Source organism: Podarcis raffonei, chromosome 10, assembly GCF_027172205.1.
Source record: "Podarcis raffonei isolate rPodRaf1 chromosome 10, rPodRaf1.pri, whole genome shotgun sequence".
NCBI classification, from domain to species: domain Eukaryota; kingdom Metazoa; phylum Chordata; class Lepidosauria; order Squamata; family Lacertidae; genus Podarcis; species Podarcis raffonei.
The window spans coordinates 75466537-75486531 of NC_070611.1; the positions used below are offsets into that span (position 1 = coordinate 75466537).

The 19995-nt window shown below is 49.9% G+C and overlaps 1 protein-coding gene across 13 annotated transcripts in view; it reads left to right on the plus strand.

Annotated features, from left to right (window-relative positions):
* Positions 1-19995, plus strand: part of SHANK3 (SH3 and multiple ankyrin repeat domains 3) — a 446567-nt gene that overhangs the window by 258918 nt on the left and 167654 nt on the right. For all 13 annotated transcript variants that reach the window (XR_008332510.1, XR_008332512.1, XR_008332511.1 and 10 more), the window contains one exon: positions 11538-11743. Coding sequence is in view for 10 of the 13 variants with exons in the window: in XM_053406551.1 (XP_053262526.1) it covers positions 11538-11743 (206 nt within the window). In the remaining 3 variants the exon portion in view is untranslated. The remainder of the gene's footprint in view (positions 1-11537; positions 11744-19995) is intronic.

Genomic DNA, 19995 nt, shown 5'->3' on the forward strand with positions numbered 1-19995 from the left:
CACCTTGTCAAATGCCTTGCTGAAATCAAGGTAGGCTACATCCACTGCGTTCCCTTCATCTACCAGGCTTGTAATTCTGTCAAAAAACGAGATCAGGTTAGTCTGACATGACTTATTTTTCAGAAATCCATGCTGACTATTGGTGATCACAGCATTCCTTTCTAGGTGCTCACAGACTGTTTGCTTAATGATCTGCTCCAGAATCTTCCCTGGTATTGATGTCAGACTGACTGGGCGGTAATTATTTGGGTCCTCTCTTTCCCCCTTTTTGAAAATAGGGACAACATTTGCCCTCCTCCAGTCTGCCGGGACTTCGCCTGTTTTCCAGGAATTCTCAAAGATGACTGCCAGTGGTTCTGAAATCACATCTGCCAGTTCTTTTAATACTCTTGGATGCAGTTCATCTGGCCCTGGAGACTTGAATACATCTAGACTAGCCAAGTATTCTTGTACTATCTCCTTAGTTATTCTGGGCTGTGTTTCCTCTGCTGAATTATTTGCTCCAAATTCTTCAGGTCGGGCATTGTTTTCTTTATCGGAGAAGACAGGCAAAGAAGGCATTGAGGAGTTCAGCCCTTTCTGTGTCCCCTGTTTGCATTTCACCATCTTCTCCTTTGAGTGACCCCACTGCTTCTTTGTTCTTCCTTTTGCTACGAACATACCCATAAAAGCCTTTTTTGTTGCTTTTAACCTCTCTAGCAAGCCTGAGTTCATTCTGTGCTTTAGCTTTTCTGACTTTGTGTCTACACGTGCTGGCTATTTGTTTGAATTCCTCTTTGGTGGTTTCCCCCCTTTTCCATTTTTTGTACACATCCTTTTTTAATCTTAACTCAGTTAAAAGTTCTTTAGATAGCCACCTTGGCTTCTTTAGGCACCTTCCATGTTTCCGTCTCATTGGTATTGCCTGAAGTTGTGCTTTTACTATCTCCCTCTTAACAAACTCCCAGCCATCATGAACTCCCTTTCCTTTTAGTATTACTGTCCATGGGATCTCACCCAGCACTTCTAAACTCCCTAAACTCTGCTGCTCTCTAAAACCTTTTGCCTCAGAAGATTCAATGGTGACTAGACAGACCTTATTTGGCCACTGAGACCAGCCTGTCTGGATGGGTTCCCCTCCCTCATCCCATTCTTCATTTCTCCAGAGGGTTTGCCTGCTCTCTGTCCCTTGTGCCATCGGCCAACACGTAAGGAAGCATCACATTCTTACTAAGGATGGACTAGAACAGTCTTCCCCAGGCACAGGCAAACTCCGGCCCTCCAGATGACCACTGGTCCTGTTAGCTAGGGATGATGGGAATTGTAGTCCCAAACGTTGTTCTACCCGGACACTGAGGTCCAGTACCAAGGGCCTTCTGGCGGTTCCCTCACTGCGAGAAGTCAAGTTACAGGGAGCCAGGCAGAGGGCTTTCTCGGTAGTGGCACCTGCCCTGTGGAACGCCCTCCCACCAGATGTCGAAGAGAAGAACAACTACCAGACTTTTAGAAGACATCTGAAGGCAGCCCTGTTTAGGGAAGCTTTTAATGTTTGATGCATTACGGTATTTTAATATTTTGTTGGAAGCCGCCCAGAGTGGCTGGGGAAGCCCAGCCAGATGGGCGGGGTATGTATGTATGTATGTATGTATGTATGTATAAATAAATAAATAAATAAATAGAAGATAGATAGAAGATAGATAGATGATAGATAGATGATAGATAGATAGATAGATGATAGATAGATAGATAGATAGATAGATAGATAGATAGATAGATGATAGATAGATAGATGATAGATAGATAAATAAATAAATAATCTGGAGGGCTGGTTTGTCTATGCCTGGTCTTCCCCAACCTGGAGCCCTCCAGATGTTGCTAGACTTCTGTCCCAGCCAAGAAGGATGTGAGCCATGGTCCACCAACATCTGGAGGTCACTGGGCTGGCAAAAGTTGGCACCTGAGCTCATTGTTTCCTGATCTGGCGGGCACATGTGTCCAGCCTATAACACTCAGCTAAATTGTGTATTGACTCAACAGGCATCTAGTCTGCCACTGTGAGAATGGGATGCTGGACTGGATGGGCCCATGACCTGAAGGCTCAGGTGTTCTGATGAGGGCTCTTTGCCCCCAGAATTTCTTCTCTAGCTCTTAATATTAAACATTGAATGATGTGTTTCAGGGGGTTGGACTAGATGACCCTCGGGGTCCCTTCCAGCTCTACAGTTCTATGATTCTATGTGCCTTCAGCCTTTGTAGGCCAGGTGCCCAAAGCCAGCTGCTTGGGAGGGGCAGACACTGAAGGTCTTGGTACTTGCGAAAGCAAACTCATGCCCATGAGATTATAACATGCTGAACGCACCTGCACAGAGCCCCATTTAACGTTCCAAGCCAGAGAAAAGATTCTGGGACCTGCGGCTCTCTTTGGTCAATAGGCAGCGCAGCTGAACATGACAAGCTGGGCAAACGAGCCAGCCAAATTGTGAGCTTCTGTGCCAAACCTTTTACTCTTGCTGATGAAAGGCCCGTTGATTGCTCTGAAACTGAGTGAGCTTTTTAAATGGGCATGGGGTTTACAAAACTATCCTGAGCCTGGGATGAACGGGGAAGTGGGAGGGCAGGACGTGTTGAGAATCGCACTATTTGCCCATTGGTGCCCATCTGGCACCAAAGCAGACTCCAGAGTGGCGCCAAGCCCGAGTGTGGCACCATCAGCATGGGTGTGCCAACACCACAGGCCAGGAGAAGACTTGGACGTTGTGAAAAACTCACAAACACCAAGGTGATTCTGAGCAGAGCTGCGGAGGGTTTTCTCCCTGCTACTTCTAAGAAATACGGCACATTTACTCAAACCACAGAGTTTTCCCACTGCGGCTCTCGACCTGAGCATGCCGTACTTCACTTAAACAGTTAATGTACGTCTAAGAGCAATTTTTGCCAGTGCCTTATGAGTGACTAATCTGCATTTATTTATTTTTAAGCAAAGCAGGTCTTCTCTGGTGGCTTCGCAGCAAAGCCAGAAGCGGCGATGCCCTAGGGAGGGCCTCAGGCTGACCCAGGGAGGCTGTAATTGAGGCCAGATGCAAAATCTGTGTCAGGCAGCTAACTCAGAGCTGCCTCCCTTCACAGCCAGCGGCCCCCAAATAATTCCTTTAGCTGTGATAGGACCTTCCTGCCTCTAGATTAACTCTTTCGCTTCAGGTATGCTCCACTAGGATCCGGAAAGTTTCTTTCGCGCTGCACAGGGCATCCTTGGGCAACCGGGTGCCCTACAGATGTTTCCCACCAGCTGTGCTTTCTTGGACTACAGCTGCCATCAAACCTATGAGGTGCAAAGCATGTGACTGTTTCGCATGTTTTCAAGTGTGCTCTATTTTATTCTTAATCGCATTGTTTTATTGCTTCGGTATTTTAATAAGTAAAGGAAGTACAGTAGTGAGGAGTTGCAACTTTAGTAGCTGTCTGATCTACACCTGAGTCTTTGCTTGCAGCAGTCCTGGATTTTTATTTAGGGGAGGAGGAGATGCATCGAACCCCGAGCTTGTGAAATGGCTAGAGAGAGGCAGTGTGGTGTAGTGGTTAGAGTGTTGGAATTAAGGAATGCTGAATGATGTTGGATTGAAATTGAGTGGTTTCTAGCTGTAATGATATAAAGGAATATGGATGAAAAAAAGGGTTTGGATAGAAAACAAGGTGATATTATAAGCTGTAATGCTTTAAGTTAAGGATTTGCTGAACAAATAATCTGAAATGGAATACAAGAAGGGGAGGTATGAGGAGGTCAGAGAAATTTGTTATTGAAAAGTATGTTTTACGAACTATATGGTTTTTTTTTAATCTCTTTGTTTGTTTTTTGTTTGTATAAAAAATTGGAAACTTTCATAAATATCTTTTTTTTAAAAAAAAATAGAGTGTTGGACTAGCACCTGGCAGAGACTAGGGTTCAAATCCCCTCACTAAGCCATGAAGCTCACTGGGGTGCCCTTAGGGGGCAGTTGTGATAATAATAATAATAATAATAACAATAATAACAATAATAATAATAACAATAATTTATTTATTTATACTTATACGTAAATCAAGCACTACCCTAAGTTGTGTCGTTCTTGTTTTGTTCAACAACAAAGGTTCAGGATCCAACTAATGGACCACTTGAGCCCTTATATCCCAGCTTGATCACTTAGATCACCTGCAGGAATGTTGTTGGTGAGGCTTGTTTGACAACAAGAAAAAGAGACCAAGTCTTTAGTACCCTCAGCCTAGTCCTGTGGAACTCTCTGCCAATAGAGATTCAGCAGGCTCCTTCTGCGCCAACCTTTAAATGCCTGCTGGAAACTTTTCTATTCTGTCAAGCTTATGCAGGCAGCAGTGGTGTAATGGTTAGAGTGTCAGGCTATCATCTGGGGGACCAGGGTTGAAATCCTCACTCTGCCACGAAGCTCACTGGGGTGGCCTTGGGTGCCAGTCGCTGCCTCCCAGCCTAATCTACCTCCCAGGATTGTTGCGCAGGTTAAATGGAGTAGTGGGTAGAACCACAAAACCACCTTGAGCTCCTTCAAGGAAAAGGTGGGGTGCAAATTCAGTCAATAAAATTCAGTAATAGTGGCCTTGAAGAAATGGAGGCACTGAGAGATTTTACTTTCTTGGGCTCCATGATCACTGCAGATGGTGACAGCAGTCATGAAATTAAAAGATGCCTGCTTCTTGGGAGGAAAGCAATGACAAACCTAGACAGCATCCTAAAAAGCAGAGACATCACCTTGCCAACAAAGGTCCATATAGTTAAAGCTATGGTTTTCCCAGTAGTGGTGTATGGAAGTGAGAGCTGGACCATAAAGAAGGCTGATCGCCGAAGAATGGATGCTTTTGAATTCTGGTGCTGGAGGAGACTCTTGAGAGTCCCATGGACTGCAAGAAGATCAAACTTATCCATTCTTAAGGAAATCAGCCCTGGGTGCTCACTGGAAGGACAGATCGTGAAGCTGAGGTTCCAATACTTTGGCCACCTCATGAGAAGAGAAGACTCCCTGGAAAAGACCGATGTTGGGAAAGATGGAGGGCACAAGGAGAAGGGGACGACAGAGGACGAGATGGTTGGACAGTGTTCTTGAAGCTACCAGCATGAGTTTGACCAAACTGCGGGAGGCAGTGGAAGACAGGAGTGGCTGGCGCGCTCTGGTCCATGGGGTCACGAAGAGTCGGACACAACTAAACGACTAAACAACAACAACAATAGTGGCCTTGGCCTTGAAGATACAACAAACCCAGAAGTTAAGAGAACAACTACAAGTCACAGAATCACATTTAATAGGAATGAATAAAATGTATAAGAAATGCCTAGGGATGGTCCACAAATTAACAATGAAAAGTGAAGAAATTCAGTGAAGCGGCATGCCCATATAATATGTTATATGAAGAAGAATATTGAAAACCCAAATGCATTTTAACTCATATAAGTCTTCGTCAGCGGCCAAAAATGCGTCAATAATACCACCATCTCCATCAAACTGCTTAGAAGTCGATACATACAGGAATACAAATGAAATCCATACCGTTTCGGCTTTTGCAGGGCCTGAAGAATGGAATTAAAATTTATGTTTATACTTGGAACACCCAAAACGACGGCCCTCGGATAAAAGGAATGCAATGTACAACCCAGTCAATGTCATAGCAGAATCTGATTGCAAGTTATCACTGGGAAAGGGCCACTCGGCCACAGCTGTCGGTGAAGACCTTAACAACAACAATTATGAAAACCAGGGAGCTGCAACCCCTACCCCCCCCCCCACAGTGGTACCTCAGGTTAAGAACTTAATTCGTTCCGGAGGTCCGTTCTTAACCTGAAGCTGTTCTTAACTTGAAACACCACTTTAGCTAATGGGGCCTCCTGCTGCCGCCGCGCCACCGGAACACGATTTCTGTTCTCATCCTGAAGCAAAGTTCTTAACCTGAGGTACTATTTCTGGGTTAGCGGAGTCTGTAACCTGAAGCGTATGTAACCTGAAGCGTATGTAACCCAAGGTACCACTGTATATATATACACAGTGGTACCTCTGGATACGAACGGGATCCGTTCTGGAGCCCCATTTGCATCCAGAAGCAAACGTAACTAGAGACGGCACATCTGCTCATGCGCGTGTCGCTTTTCGTTGCTTCTGCGCATGCGTGTGACGTCATTTTGAGCATCTGTGCATGCGCGAGCGGCGGAACCCGGAAGTAACTCGCTCTGTTACTTCCGGGTTGCCGTGGAGCGCAGCTCAAACACGCTCAACATGAAGCATATTCAACCTGAGGTATGACTGTATTGAAACAAAGAGAGAGGATAAGGTCTTTGGTCTCATTTCCCAAGCAACCCCCCCCCCCCCGCAACCTGGGGTTATTGAAGAAACCTGCTCTCAAGTAAACCTTACCAATGCCACTCATTTCAAAACCTGCCACCCAAAATGCAAACGTGGAGCTAGAATGACTTTGCAAAATCTACTTGCTCGAGATTCATGGAAGTTGTTGTCTGGCTTCCGGAGCACCAAGTGGGGGGGCCACCACCTTCCTCCTCCCCTCTTCAGCCTGCCATCCTCTTCCTCTTTCCCCTGCAGCTGGGGGGGCAGAGGGGGGAGAGAGACTCCATTAGCATTCAGATGCTGTTCTGGCTGCCCTTCTTGTACTTTTGCTGCTGATTCTCCTCACCTACCATGACTAAGCAGAGAAGGGCAAGAAGCTGGAGGAGGAGGAATGGCAAGCTTTGGGGGCTTGCCGGCAGAGGGACACCCCCCTCCCATAAAAAATAATCCCTCAGTTTCCAAGCGAGAAGCTGCAGTGTGGACTCAGCCTTGCTTGGAAATTCCACCTCTTAACCACTCTCCATCCTCCTCTCAGATACGTAGGGGCTAAACTCTGCACATCCTCAGAGACGGTTATTTATATGTCTACCAGGGGGTGTGAGTGGCACTGTGGTCTAAACCACAGAGCCTAGGACTTGCCGATCGGAAAGGTGGCAATTTGAATCCCCGCGACGGAGTGAGCTCCCGTTGCTCGGTCCCTGCTCCTGCCAACCTAGCAGTTCGAAAGCATGCCAGTGCAAGTAGATAAATAGGTACCGTTGCGGCAGGAAGGTAAACTGCGTTTCTGTGCGTTCTGGTTTCCACCATGCTGTCCCATTGCTGGCCACATGACCCAGTAAGCTGTCTGTGGACAAACACCAGCTCTCTCGGTGTGAAAGGGAGATGAGTGCCGCAACTCCATAGTTGCATTGACTGGACTTAACCGTGACTGGACTTTACCTTTTTTAAATATCACTACATGGCATGACAGTGGAACAAACTTCCTTGGAAAATAGTGGACTCTCCTTCAGTAGCCTTTTTTACCTCCCCCACTCCTCCCCCACCCTTTGAAGATGGGGACAACTGTTGCCCACCTCCGGTCTTCAGGGACCTCACCTGTTCTCCAATAATTCTCAAAGATTATAGACAGAGGCTCTGAGATTACACCCGCAAGCTCCTTTGGTACCCTTGGGTGCAGTTTATCAGGCCCTGCCTGGAGATTTGAATTCATTTAAAGTAGCTAGGTGCTCCCTAGCTAGGTGCTCCTAAAGCTATGGTTTTCCCGGTAGTGATGTATGGAAGTGAGAGCTGGACCATCAAGAAGGCTGATCACTGAAGAATGGATGCTTTTGAATTCTGGTGCTGGAGGAGACTCTTGAGAGTCCCATGGACTGCAAGAAGATCAAACCTCTCCATTCTTAAGGAAATCAGCCCTGGGTGCTCACTGGAAGGACAGATTGTGAAGCTGAGGCTCCAATACTTTGGCCACCTCATGAGAAGAGAAGACTCCCTGGAAAAGACCCTGATGTTGGGGAAAATGGAGGGCACAAGGAGAAGGGGACGACAGAGGATGAGATGGCTGGACAGTGTTCTCAAAGCTACAAACATGAGTTTGACCAAACTGCGGGAGGCAGTGGAAGACAGGAGTGCCTGGCGTGCTCTGGTCCAGGGGGTCACGAAGAGGCGGACACGACTAAACGACAACAAGAAGGTGCTCCCTTACCACACTTTCCCCCCTATCTTGGGCTGCAGCTTCCTCCTTACACCACTTGTTCGGTTATCACCAGGTTGGGCATCACTTTCCTTTTGGGTGACGACAAGAGGCAAAGTTGTCACCCAGTAACATTTTCTAGTCTTCTCCATGCAGAGGACCTACTAGCACTTGCTTGTTCTTTCTCTTGCTTCGAACGCAGCTGGAGAAACCTTTTATTATTGTTTCTAACCTTTCTTGCAAGGGCTTGCCAAGGGCTGTAAAAAGAGAAGGTGCATTGCGGGAATGCGTCCTCCTCTTGGAATTTCAGGGAGGAGACAGTGGTTGATTTCAACCAAACAGAGATTTGTGGGCCTTAGGTTTTCATGGAAAACCCTCCCTCATTTCCCGGGAGGCTCCCTTCGCCTAGCTTTGTGGCAAACAGTCAATATTTCTGAAACCCTGGAGAGCTGCTACTGCCAGCCAGTGCAGACTGTATGGAGCTAGGTGGAGCAGTGGTCTGACTCAGTAGGAGGAAGCTCCCTCTCTTGTAAATTACTGGAGAGGGGAGGACACACTTGTGGGTGCTTGCTCCTCCATCATTGTGTTGCCGCTTGTTTGGTTCCATCTCTGAAGCTGGGAGCCCATCAAGGGTCAAGATGGGCACTAGGAAGGGGGGCCAGGAGGTAGCACTTGGGCAGAGCCATAGCCTCCTGCATCCCAGAAAGGGGGCTGTCCAGATTTCTGCTCTTTAACTGGCCGCCTGCCCCCAACAGCTTGTTGCTATTATTACATCTCATTCTCTCTCTCTCTCTCTCTCTCTCTCTCTCTCTCTCTCACACACACACACACACACATATTTTAGGTTTTTCATATATCATTTACATTCAAATAAAAACTTTTTTTTTTACATTTATAGGGTTCATTGAATCCTTAGACCTCCTCTTGCCCCACCATGGTTTCCATTGCAAATCTTTTCCCGCCGCATCTTATAACATTTATCCAAATTTTTGCTCATATCCTGTTTTAACCATAAAATTCATACATTACAAGTGTTATATCAGACCTGTTAACATTTTAAAACTTTTACAGTGCTTTCTAAGGTAATCTATAAATTTTTCCAATTCTTTATTAAATTTCTTGTCTTCTTGGTTTCTGATTCTCCCGGTCAATTTAACCATTTCAGCATAGTCCCTCATCTTGAGTATCCTTTCTTCTCTGGTTTGAACTTTGTCTTCCTTCCATCTCTGGGGGAAAAGCATCCTCGCAGCTGTCGTCACACACATAAAAAGTCTTTTCTGCTCCCTTGGTATTTCTTCGATTCATTATACATCATTTCCTAGAATGCTTTTGTTGTTTTGCACATCCACCACATGTGGTGGAAAGTGCCTTCTTTCTCTTTACATTTCCAACATATATTGGTAGCAATTCTATACATTTTTGCTAACCTAGTAGGAGTTAGATACCAACTGGACATAGATTTCATATATGGTAGTTCTCTTTCAATGTACAGCATGCTATTATTACATCCAAGAAACTCTTTCACTCCTCATTTAATCCCCACAACGACCCCATGAGGAAGGCTCAGCTGAGAGGCAGTGACTGGCCTATGGTCCCCCCAGGGAGCTTTGTGGCCAAGTGGGGATTCGAACCCTGGTCTCCTGGGTCCTGTTCCAACACGATAACCACTACAAGACGCTGCGTCTAATTGTCCTCTTAGTCTAAATCCTTTTTCTTGGGCACAGAGGGCAGGAAGTGAGAAGGAACTAGGCAGGAAAGGGCTTGGGTGGGGGGCAGCTGAGGAGACAGGAAAGGGAGATGTGTTGGAGGGGTGGAGTCTGTGAGCTCCTGCCAACCTGGGAGTCTTGCTCTCTGGCTTGGAGGAGCTTCCCTTCAGCCCAAATACTGTGTTGCTGTAGCTGAGCATCCTTTCCGGATTTGTGATATTAGCTGCCCTGAGCCTGGCTCCGACCGGGGAGGGTGGGGTACAAATAAAAATGTATTTTTATTATTTTTATTAAACGCACTCTGCACATGCTCTGCCTTTACTGCCACTTCACCATTTTTTGGGGCCTGAGGAGGCCTTGGGTCATGGCGGGGAATGATAAAATTATCAGGAATAACGTGGGGGGGGGGGTACGTGGAGGAGAGAACCAAGGAGGCAGCTTCTATGGGGCGGAATCCGCCTCCCCGCCCCCTAGCCGCGGTTTCTGTCTTGCGGAGATGGGCGCTCATCCGCCTCCAGCACCAGCAGGAATCCAACAGGTGCCAGCTCCCGTTGCCAGGAAAGAAAGCTCCACCTGTTGGAAGCCTGCCTGCTGCGTTCCTTTTTAAGACGGCAGCCTTTCCCTCCTTTCCCCGCTAAAAACCCTTGCAGCCCCGGTTGTGCGGGAAGGGGAGGGGGCGGCTTCGAGGTGGAGAAGGAGGGTCTTCGGTGGGCAAAGCAGGCCGGCCGCGTCCAGCCGCGGACACTCGAGAGCAGCTCCAGAGAGGCTGGGAAGGGCAAGCCAGGCAGGCAAGGAAGGGAGCAGGAGTGCCAGCTTGGGCCCGTGACCGTGGGTGCCCCTGGCTCCGAAATTTGTGGGTGCCCGGCCGCTCCATGGGGAATTTTGTGGGTGCTCGGGCGCCCAGGGCGTTGGCACCCATGGAAGGGAGGGTCTGCACGATGCCAACGCGTCTCCCGGGGTTGCCAGCTTCGTTCAGCCGGGCGGCGAGGTCCTGGCTGCCCATAACACCACGTAGGGAGGGGACATGTGTGTTCAAAGCCCCATTGCCTTGGGAGCGCGGGCAGAAGGCAGCGCTAACGCTGGCGCATCCCTGCCTTGCCGGGGGTTGGACTAGATGACCCGGCGGGGTCCGTCGCCACGCTACGCTCCTCCGATTCCCGTCGGCAGGCAGGGAGGGGTCCGGCCCGGGTGGGTCCCCGCCTCCCGCCGGAGGAAGAGGAGGAGCCGCTTGGCGGCGGCGGCACCTGCAGCATCCCGGCATCAGCAGCATCAGCACCACCAGGCTCCGCCAGAGCCGGCCGGGGTTTGTCGGTGGCCGAGCCGCCCCGTCGTCGCCATGTGGCGGCGGGAGGCGCAGCGGCGGGCGCGGCGCGGAGGCGCAGCGGAGGCGGCGGGCGGCGGGCGCCGTCGGCGGGCGAGCTGAGCCGGGCGGCGCGAAGCAGGGGCCGGCGCGGGGCGCGGGGCCGGCCGAGCCATGGCGCTGCCCTGGGCGGAGGCGGCGGAGCGCGGAGGCGGACGCTGCGCCCGGCCGCAGCCTCGCTGGCCCGGCGGCGCCCCGGGCGGACGACGAGCGGCGGGCCCCGTCTCGTGGCGGCGGCCCCGGCGGAGGCTGGTGGCGCCGCTGCCCGGGATGCGCTGAGCCCCGACCAGCCCCCTCCCCTCGCTCGCCGAGCCCTCCCTCTGCGCTCCTCCTGCCTTCTTCCCGGGCGGGCCCCGATCCAAGGAGGGCTCCCTCGGGGCGGCCATGGCGCTCCCGCAGCAGCAGCAGCAGCAGCAGACGCCGCCACCGCCGGGCAACACCACCGTAACGTATATTTTCGTTTACAGCCCCAGCGGGAGCGGCAGCGGGCCGGGGGGCGCGCCGGGGGCCGGTCCGGGCGTGGAGCCCACCCCGCACGCCGCGCCGGCCCCGCTGCGAGGGCCCAAGAGGAAGCTGTACAGCGCCGTGCCCGGCCGCAAGTTCATCGCCGTCAAGAGCTACACGCCGCAGGGCGAGGGCGAGATCCAGCTCAACCGAGGAGAAGCCGTCAAGGGTGAGTGCCAGAGCGGGGTGGGGGGTTGGGGGCACGTGGGAGGAAGAGGGGGCAGTTTGACACACCTCCTTCATGGCGGGGGGGGGGGCGACGGAGGGAGGAGGAGGAGCTGGGAAGATGCGCGGCCCACCCACTCATCTGGTACCCAATTTGCTGGAGCATCCTTAGATGGACTTGGCACTGGCAGATAACTTTTGGGAAAGTGGGGTGGGTGGGTACAGGAAGCCTAGGCTGGGCAGGGTCACCCAGAGGAGATGTTGCCCATAATGTGCTTTGGGAAGTAGAGGCAATGGGTTCAAGGGAATGGGCAGGGGATTCTTCTGGGTGGGGGGAAGGGTTCGGTCTGGGTGATTGGGGAGCATTTGTGTTTAGAGTGGACTCTGGGTCAGAGGGTCTTCCTGGACCCAACAGCAGCCAGGGAGATGTCTCTGAACGATGGGTAGGTGGTGGCACCACAAGTCCTTCCCCCACCCCGATATACTGTGGGTCTGAAATCTGGGAATTTCCCACCTGCCAGGTTGTAGAGGTGGTTTTCGTGGGCCACGTTGACCTTCCCTCCCGTGAGATGGCAAAAGAGGTCTTGTTTTCCTTCGGCCACTGTTGGCACAGATGCATTTTCTGGGCAAAGGATGGTCAGATCTGGCAATTGAGATTTGCTTGGTGCTTGACTTTATCCCTGCGGGATGGGGGTGGGCGGAGAGAGAGATTTATTGCAAATAGGAGAATTACCCTTACGTCTGCGTACTCATTAAAAATGTGCCACTGTGAATCGCTGGCAAATGGATTGTGTCTCTGGCCAGATTGATGAATCTCCAGGGTTCATTTTAGGACACGGGTGACCCGACTGCACCTGCCAGCAATTTTTGTTGTCGCTTTTAGCAGATATGGAGCAGCACTCCTTCCACTTGTGGGTGCAAGTAACCGGGGGTCTGAGCACAACTTCTGTGCTTGTGCAATGCAACAGATGGGTGAAGAGCTGGCAACTCGTCTGGGCTTATGCAGCAGGCGGATGTCAGCAGATCTGTCGCATCTGGGTTTCGTGTGAGATGCCTGGTTCACCTCCCCCAGTCCCTGGGGAAGTGTGCTTGCGAGGGTCTCGGTTGCAGCTCACTGTTCTGTTGCGAGTTCCTGGTGCAAAGGAAAGAATGCACTTTGTAAGCTACCATTTTTCGTGGAGGTGTAGTATCGCCTGCTGGTTGAAATTGTGACATGTGAAGCAGCTCTTCTGGCTGGAAGCAACACAGCAAGTGGTTTCTTAGAACTTGGAGCCAGAACGCTCTATGCCTCGAGAGTGTCCCCTAAACGGCCTCGGTCCAGTATACCTGAAGGAGCGCCTCCACCCCCATCATTCTGCCCGGACGCTGAGGTCCAGCGCTGAGGGCCTTCTGGCGGTTCCCTCATTGCGAGAAGCAAAGCTACAGGGAACCAGGCAGAGGGCCTTCTCGGTAGTGGCGCCCGCCCTGTGGAACGCCCTTCCAGCAGATGTCAAAGCGATAAACAACTACCTGACATTCAGAAGACATCTTAAGGCAGCCCTGTTCAGGGAAGTTTTTAACGTGTGATATTTTACTGTATTTTTGGTTTTTATGGAAGCCGCCCAGAGTGGCTGGGGAGGCCCAGCCAGATGGGTGGGGTATAAATTATTATTATTATTATTATTATTATTATTATTATTATTATTATTCCTGACAGGTGGCTATTCCTTGCAAACGTCCAAGGAAACGGGAATCTGCAGCTTCCCTCACTGGGTATCCACTCCTGCTGCTGAACCGCACTAGTTTCCAAGCTGTTTTAACCCTCAGGACCCTAACCCAAATCAGGCTTGGGGCTAACTAAGCCTGCTTAAGAAGACCTTTGCAAAGGTGTGCCTGTGCCTTTACCCAGATACACCTCCGATCTTCCCTCTTGTCTTCTGAATGCTGCCATTCTGGGTTATCCTCTGCCAGGTGGTAAAGAGTCAGTCGGTCAGTGCATTACTCCAAAGCCTTGGGGGCTGGCCAGTCCGACCTTCTGAACTGGAGACTCGGTGCCAAGCTGGGCATGATGCTCATCGTACCATTTGCCTTTGCTTGGCTGTTTTAAAGAGTGGGTAGTTGAAGAAGAGAGCTGGATCGCGCGCATAGCATGGCACAGGGGAGCATTGATCCTTTGCTTCTGCTGTGGTCAGAATCGGAGCCAGACCCCCAAACACCTGCTGGGGAAACTGCCTTGCCACCAATCAGAGCCTTCCTCCCGTTGCCTGCGGCAGGTGCTTCGGACGTGCATTGGCAAGCAGCAAATGTCATGCTTGGCTCGGTCCTCACTTTGCCCTCCATGCCCGCTGCTTGCGGTGGCTGTTGTTACCAGGGCACTGATGAGCATCTTGAGCTGCAGAGAAAAGTGGGGATAGCGAGCTGTGATGTAGCTCATGGCTTAACCTCCTTAAGAAACTCAGAAGCGCTCCCCTGGGTGGGCCCAGAGGCCAGTTCTTCACGGTGGCCAAACAGGTCTTCTGCAAAGCCAGCAAGCAGGACCTCCACGTGGCAGAACTTTCCACATTGTTGAGTTCCAAGAACTGGTATTCTGAAACATCCTGCTTCAGGCAGTGGAGGGCAGGACACAGCCATTGTGGCTGGACCTTCCCTGAGGAATGAAGGTGCAAAAGAGCAGAACATTTGCAGAATCAGGGAGAAGAACTTGGCTGGCACAGTAAAAAATAAACCCGGCTGGGGAAGAGTCAGGATGATGAGCAAGTCTAAAGACCTTTCTGGCTGATGGCTTCAAAGTCATTCTAGCTGGGTCAAAGCTTACATGGAATCCAGTCAGTGGCACAGAGGAGAGAGTACAGGCTGTGTCACAAGAACGAAGGCACAACAAAGTTGGCTTTTTAAAGATACTAAGGAGTTGCTGAGAAATTCTGCAGGACCAATGGTCTGACTGTACAAGGTAGCGTCTTGAGTTCACTTATGGTTGGGCTACTCCTGCACATGTAAAATCCAGCAAATTTTCTCCTTGAAATTTTGCATATCTTCTGATTTTGAAGCTTTTGTTTGTTTGGAGGCACCTATAGAAAACGGGATGGGGGGTGTTGTTGCTATGATTTATCTAGAAAATATCAATTTATTCTATAATCTGCCTTTCAGCCAAAATATTCTCAAAGCAGAGCAATGATAAAACGCCTCTCTAATAAAACAATGAGCTAATCACAATGAGAAAAAGCCAAAAACAAAACTAAAAAACCCAGCAGGAAAAATTAAAATAGCATTACAGAGAACTAAGCCTACTCAGGTTAGAAGCCTGCCTGCAAATTAAAAAGACTTAATTACACACACCTAAATCGACTAAGCTCTTGAGTGTGAACCTAGGGAAGGGTTAATGTTTACCACGTGATCACCACCCTGATTTCTTCCCTGGATTTGCATCTCCAAATAATTGATACTCTTTCCAGAGTTGCGTGGATCTGTTATTCTGCAGAATTCTGAGACTTGATTCTGACCATTCTGCGTGTGCAGAATTTGTATTTCCCGGCCCCACTTGCTGTAAGACTGTGGGACATATGGCTGAAAGGTCCTGCTTTTTGCCAGGAGATTGTTCCAGGTGACTTCTGGTCCCTTTGCATGAAGATAGGAATTCAGAGGAGCAAAGTGCAGTGAAGCCTGGAAAAGGGGGCAAATGAGCTAAGCCAAGACCAGCGCTATCATGCAGACAAACCTTTGGAGATGGTGAAATGGGTTCAGGGCCTGGTTAGTAGAAGACCAAGCAAGCACTGAGGTGCAGAGGTGGGGCCTATCTGTGGTCCTCCAGATGTGGCTGTACTCCAGCTCCCAAGGATGGTCCATGGGCAGGGATGATGGGAGCCCCCTCCCCAGGTTCCCTAGCCCTACCCTACAGCAAAATCCATGTTCTGCACGGAGGACGGTGTTTGTGTGATGGCTTTGTGAATTCCGCATGCGGATCAGGCTTTGCTGGAGCTGTTGCCAGGACTTGCGTCTCACTGCCATGGTTACGGGGAAAGCTCTCTTCAGAGCATCGTCTGATGCGGGTGGCCTGTCAAAGGGTGTAAGAGGAATGGAGAGGATTGCACAAGATGGGTTTTTTTTGTACCACCTGCTTTGAACGATCCAGGTGCATGCCAAAAACAAAACTCCAAAGAAGAACGTCCTTACTAATTTGAAATTGAAATTTGAAATTGCAGCCCCACCTAGAAACCTAAATCTGTTGGTCCCACTGCTGATATGACCACAAATTCCTTTCCACCTCTTTGAAGCTCTCTGGTATATGTCAAGGTGGTGTTCATGTTGTGTGTGTTACCCCTGGAAAAGATAACTCCTGCTTTTCACCAGCCTTCTGATTTCACTCATTGGCTCAAATCACTGACAGGCAGAAGCAGCCAGGCTGGCTCATTCCACAAAAATTTCCTAGAAGGATGCCTGCACCTTTTGCTTTATAACTTTCTTTCTAAGAGGGCTAGATGCTTTTTAAAAAATTATTTTATTTTGACAAACTAATGATCATAAATAAATAAGAATAAAAATATGCACCCCACCACCGAGACCGTTCCATTGTAACTATGCAACCTCCCAAAATTTCAACACCTCTTGCGATGGTTTGACCCTTTTCCGTTTTAACAGTACAGATTCTACAAACACCTTCCAGAGCTCATCAAAATCATTTCTCCTGCATATTCCCCGTCTTACCTTAACTTGATGCTTTTCTTACAAAAATGAAAGTTCTGAGCCTGGGGTCCCCAATGAAGGTCTTCATGGCCACTGGGTTGGCAACCCCAGTTTTAAGAGGAGACGCTGCCAGAGACTGAATCTGGGACCTTCTTCTGAACTATGCTCCCAATCTTCCTGCCCTTTGACCTTCCCACGAGCTCCTTCCCCAGAGCTCTTGGCATTTTCCTTCCCTTTCAGCCCCTGCTGCCCTATGATTGGGCCCTTGCCTGTTCTGTTGCCCTTCCTCATCTGCCCTGGCTGCTCTGCCCCTGAGTCCTCCTGGTCTCCTTCCTCTAGAGTTTATGCCTTCTGCTATGCTGCTCTGGTTCCTCTTCTGCACACTCCTTTTGAGGGTTTTTCTGCAGCCAAAGTGCTCCCATCCCTCCCAGTGTCCTTTTGCGTTGCTTTCTGCCATGGCGGAAAGGGGCCTGCACAGCCAAAGCCCCATTGCAACCCCCTTCCCTGCCTATGGGCGGCCCTCATTGGGCGTTCCTCATAACCTTGCTAGAGGCCCATTCCTGCTTCTAAAGCCTGCTTCAGCCCATCAAAAATGAGAGGCTGCCTGCATCGCTCTGTCTTTGTCGCCCCTCCTCCCCTCTTTGGCTTCAGAGGCCACATATGGCAGAATTGGCACCAGGCTTTCCAAACTCTTGCAGCCAGCCAGCCAGCCAAGCTGCACGGACCAACCGTGTCTCTTGAGAGCCCCACGTGCTGCTCTTGCTGCTAAACTGGGAAAGTAGGAAACTGCCTTGTGCTCAGGCTGCTACTGTGCAATCGTGGTTGTGCTTCCGTAATCTCAGGGTTGTGTGTTTGAGCCCCACACTGTGCAAAAGATCCCTGCATTGCAGGGCGCCCCTTCCAACTCTACAATCCTATGATTCCATTATTCTAATATGCACCCAGCACATATCCAGTGTAAACCAGTGAAAAGACCCACAAATATAATAATAATTTGTTATTTCTACCCCGCCCATCTGGCTGGGCCTCCCCAGCCACTCTGGGAAGCTTCCAACAAAAGATTAAAAATACATTAAAACATCAGTCATTAAAAACGTCCCTAAAGAGGGCTGCCTTCAGATGTCTTCTAAAGGTCAGATAGTTGTTTTTCTCTTTGACATCTGATGGGAGGGCACTCCATAGGGTGGGCGCCACCACTGAGAAGGCCCTCTGCCTATGAAATGTTACCTGTACTATACAGTCATAAAAGGTAAAGGTAAAGGTACCCCTGCCCGTACGGGCCAGTCTTGACAGACGCTGGGGTTGTGCGCCCATCTCACTTAAGAGGCCAGGGGCCAGCGCTGTCCGGAGACACTTCCGGGTCACGTGGCCAACGTGACAAGCTGCATCTGGCGAGCCAGCGCAGCACACGGAAACGCCGTTTACCTTCCCGCTAGTAAGCGGTCCCTATTTATCTACTTGCACCCGGGGGTGCTTTCGAACTGTTAGGTTGGCAGGCGCTGGGACCGAGCAACGGGAGCGCACCCCGCCGCGGGGATTCGAACCGCCGACCTTTCGATCGGCAAACCTTGGGATAAATACGCTTCAGGTTAAGTATTTTTGGGTTGCGCTCCATGGTGACCCGGAAGTAACAAGCGCATTACTTCCGGGTTTCGCCACTTGCACATGTGCAGACGGTCAAAATGATGTCACACGCATGCGCAGAAGCGGCGAAACGCAACCCACACAAACGCGCAGTCGTGTCTTACATTCTGCTCAGGATGCAAATGGGGCTCCGGAACGGATCCCGTTCGCATCCTGAGGTCCCACTGTACTTCCAAAAAAGGACAACAGACAATAATCCAGCAGAAGGATCAGTTTCACATGCCTTTTCCTGCCTTGTGAAGGACTGCTGTTTCTGTTGAAAAGCCCAGTCTGCAACTTGAAAAGAAGAGCTTCTCAGGAAAAAGAAAATTGCTCAGCTGAAAGACTTCTTATCAGCTGCAGATATATAAAAGGAATAAGAAGGTTATTGGCAACCTAGAAGGTGTGCAGAGGACAGCGACCAAAATGACCAATTGTCTGGAAACCAACCCTGATGAGGAGCGCTGGAAGGAGCTGGGTATGTTTAGCCTGGAAAAGAGGAGGCTGTGAGGAGATAGGAGAGCCATCTTCAAATATCTCAAAGGCTGGCACATGGAAGACGGAGTTAGCTTTTTTTCCTGCTGGTCTAGGGGTAGGCCCTGAACCAACAGACTCAAGTTACAAGAAAGGAGATGGTGATTAAACATCAGGAAGAACTTTCTGGTGGAAAGAGCTATTCGACAGTGAATTGGACTCTCTCAGGAAGTGGTGAACCCTCCTTCCTTGGAGGTTGTTAAGCAGAGATTGGATGGTCACCTATATTCCTGCACTGAAGGGGGTTGGACTAGATGACCCTTGGGGTACCTTCCCATTTTATGATTTTTTGAATTGTTTGGACACGTTCCCCCAAAGAAGATGGTTAAGAAAAAGTTGCTCACAGACTCTGAACTAAACAGGACATACAGTGGTACCTCGGTTTACGAACATAATTCGTTCCGGAAGTCCGTTCTTAAACCAAAACTGTTCTTAAACCGAGACGCGCTTTCCCTAATGAGGCGTCCTGCCGCCGGTGCCCTTCCACCTTCTTCCTGCAACTCCTGCAGCCAAGCTGGTGCCAAACATCTTGCTCTGTTTTCCTTTGGGCCACATCCGTGAGGTCGAGAAGAGAGTCTTGTCATCTGAGCAGCCCAGCACCTCCAGACACATTGCCCAGCCTTGTGACATGGATGTTAGTTGCAGCTAGGATTTCAATAGCCCAGCAATGGAAAACCTGGAAAAATCTAAATTTGCCTCTGTGGCCTAAGAACTTACAGACTTTGGCTAGTGGGGGGGTGTGTGTGTGGAATCATACACGGGGGGTTGGGATCCAGAACACTTTTATGTCACCTGGTGGGATTTTATTACTTAATGCTTCAGACTTAAATGCTCAGCGTTCACCAAGAAAACCAGCTTGGGAAATATGGCTGTCTTGTGTCGCCATTTCTTTCTCTTATCTCACTTGCTTTGTATGTGCTATGACACCATAGCCTGCTTTGCATGTGTTATGACATCATAGCCTGCTGCCAAACATTTTTTTAAGACCTCAAAAAATAAGTTTCAGGAGAGATGGTGCCCACTCAGAATTGAAGGTGGTGCAGTTGACGTTTTCCCCCCCGCTGCAGGGGTTAAGTTGCCAGATGAATGCAAAGAGGAACTTGTTAACAAATTAGAACAAGGTTGTTAAAAGAGCAGTGTGGCAGTGGAGAGGGCTTCCCAGGAAGGCTGTGGGATCCTTTTTGCTGAATGTATGATTTGTGTGTGCCTTGCCCCAGCAGTGGGACACATGCGACTTTGGTGCCACCAGGAGAACGTCGGGTTCAAAAGAGCCTTCCTCAACCTGCCGTCCTCTAGCTTTCTGGACCAAGACTGCCACTAGCCACAGTGTCCCATAGCTGTGGTTTCCTGGGGCCGATGAGAGTTGTATTTCAATCATCTGGAGGGCATCAGCTTAGGAAAGCCTGGTGCAAGGGGCTGCCAATTCTGAACAGATTGAGA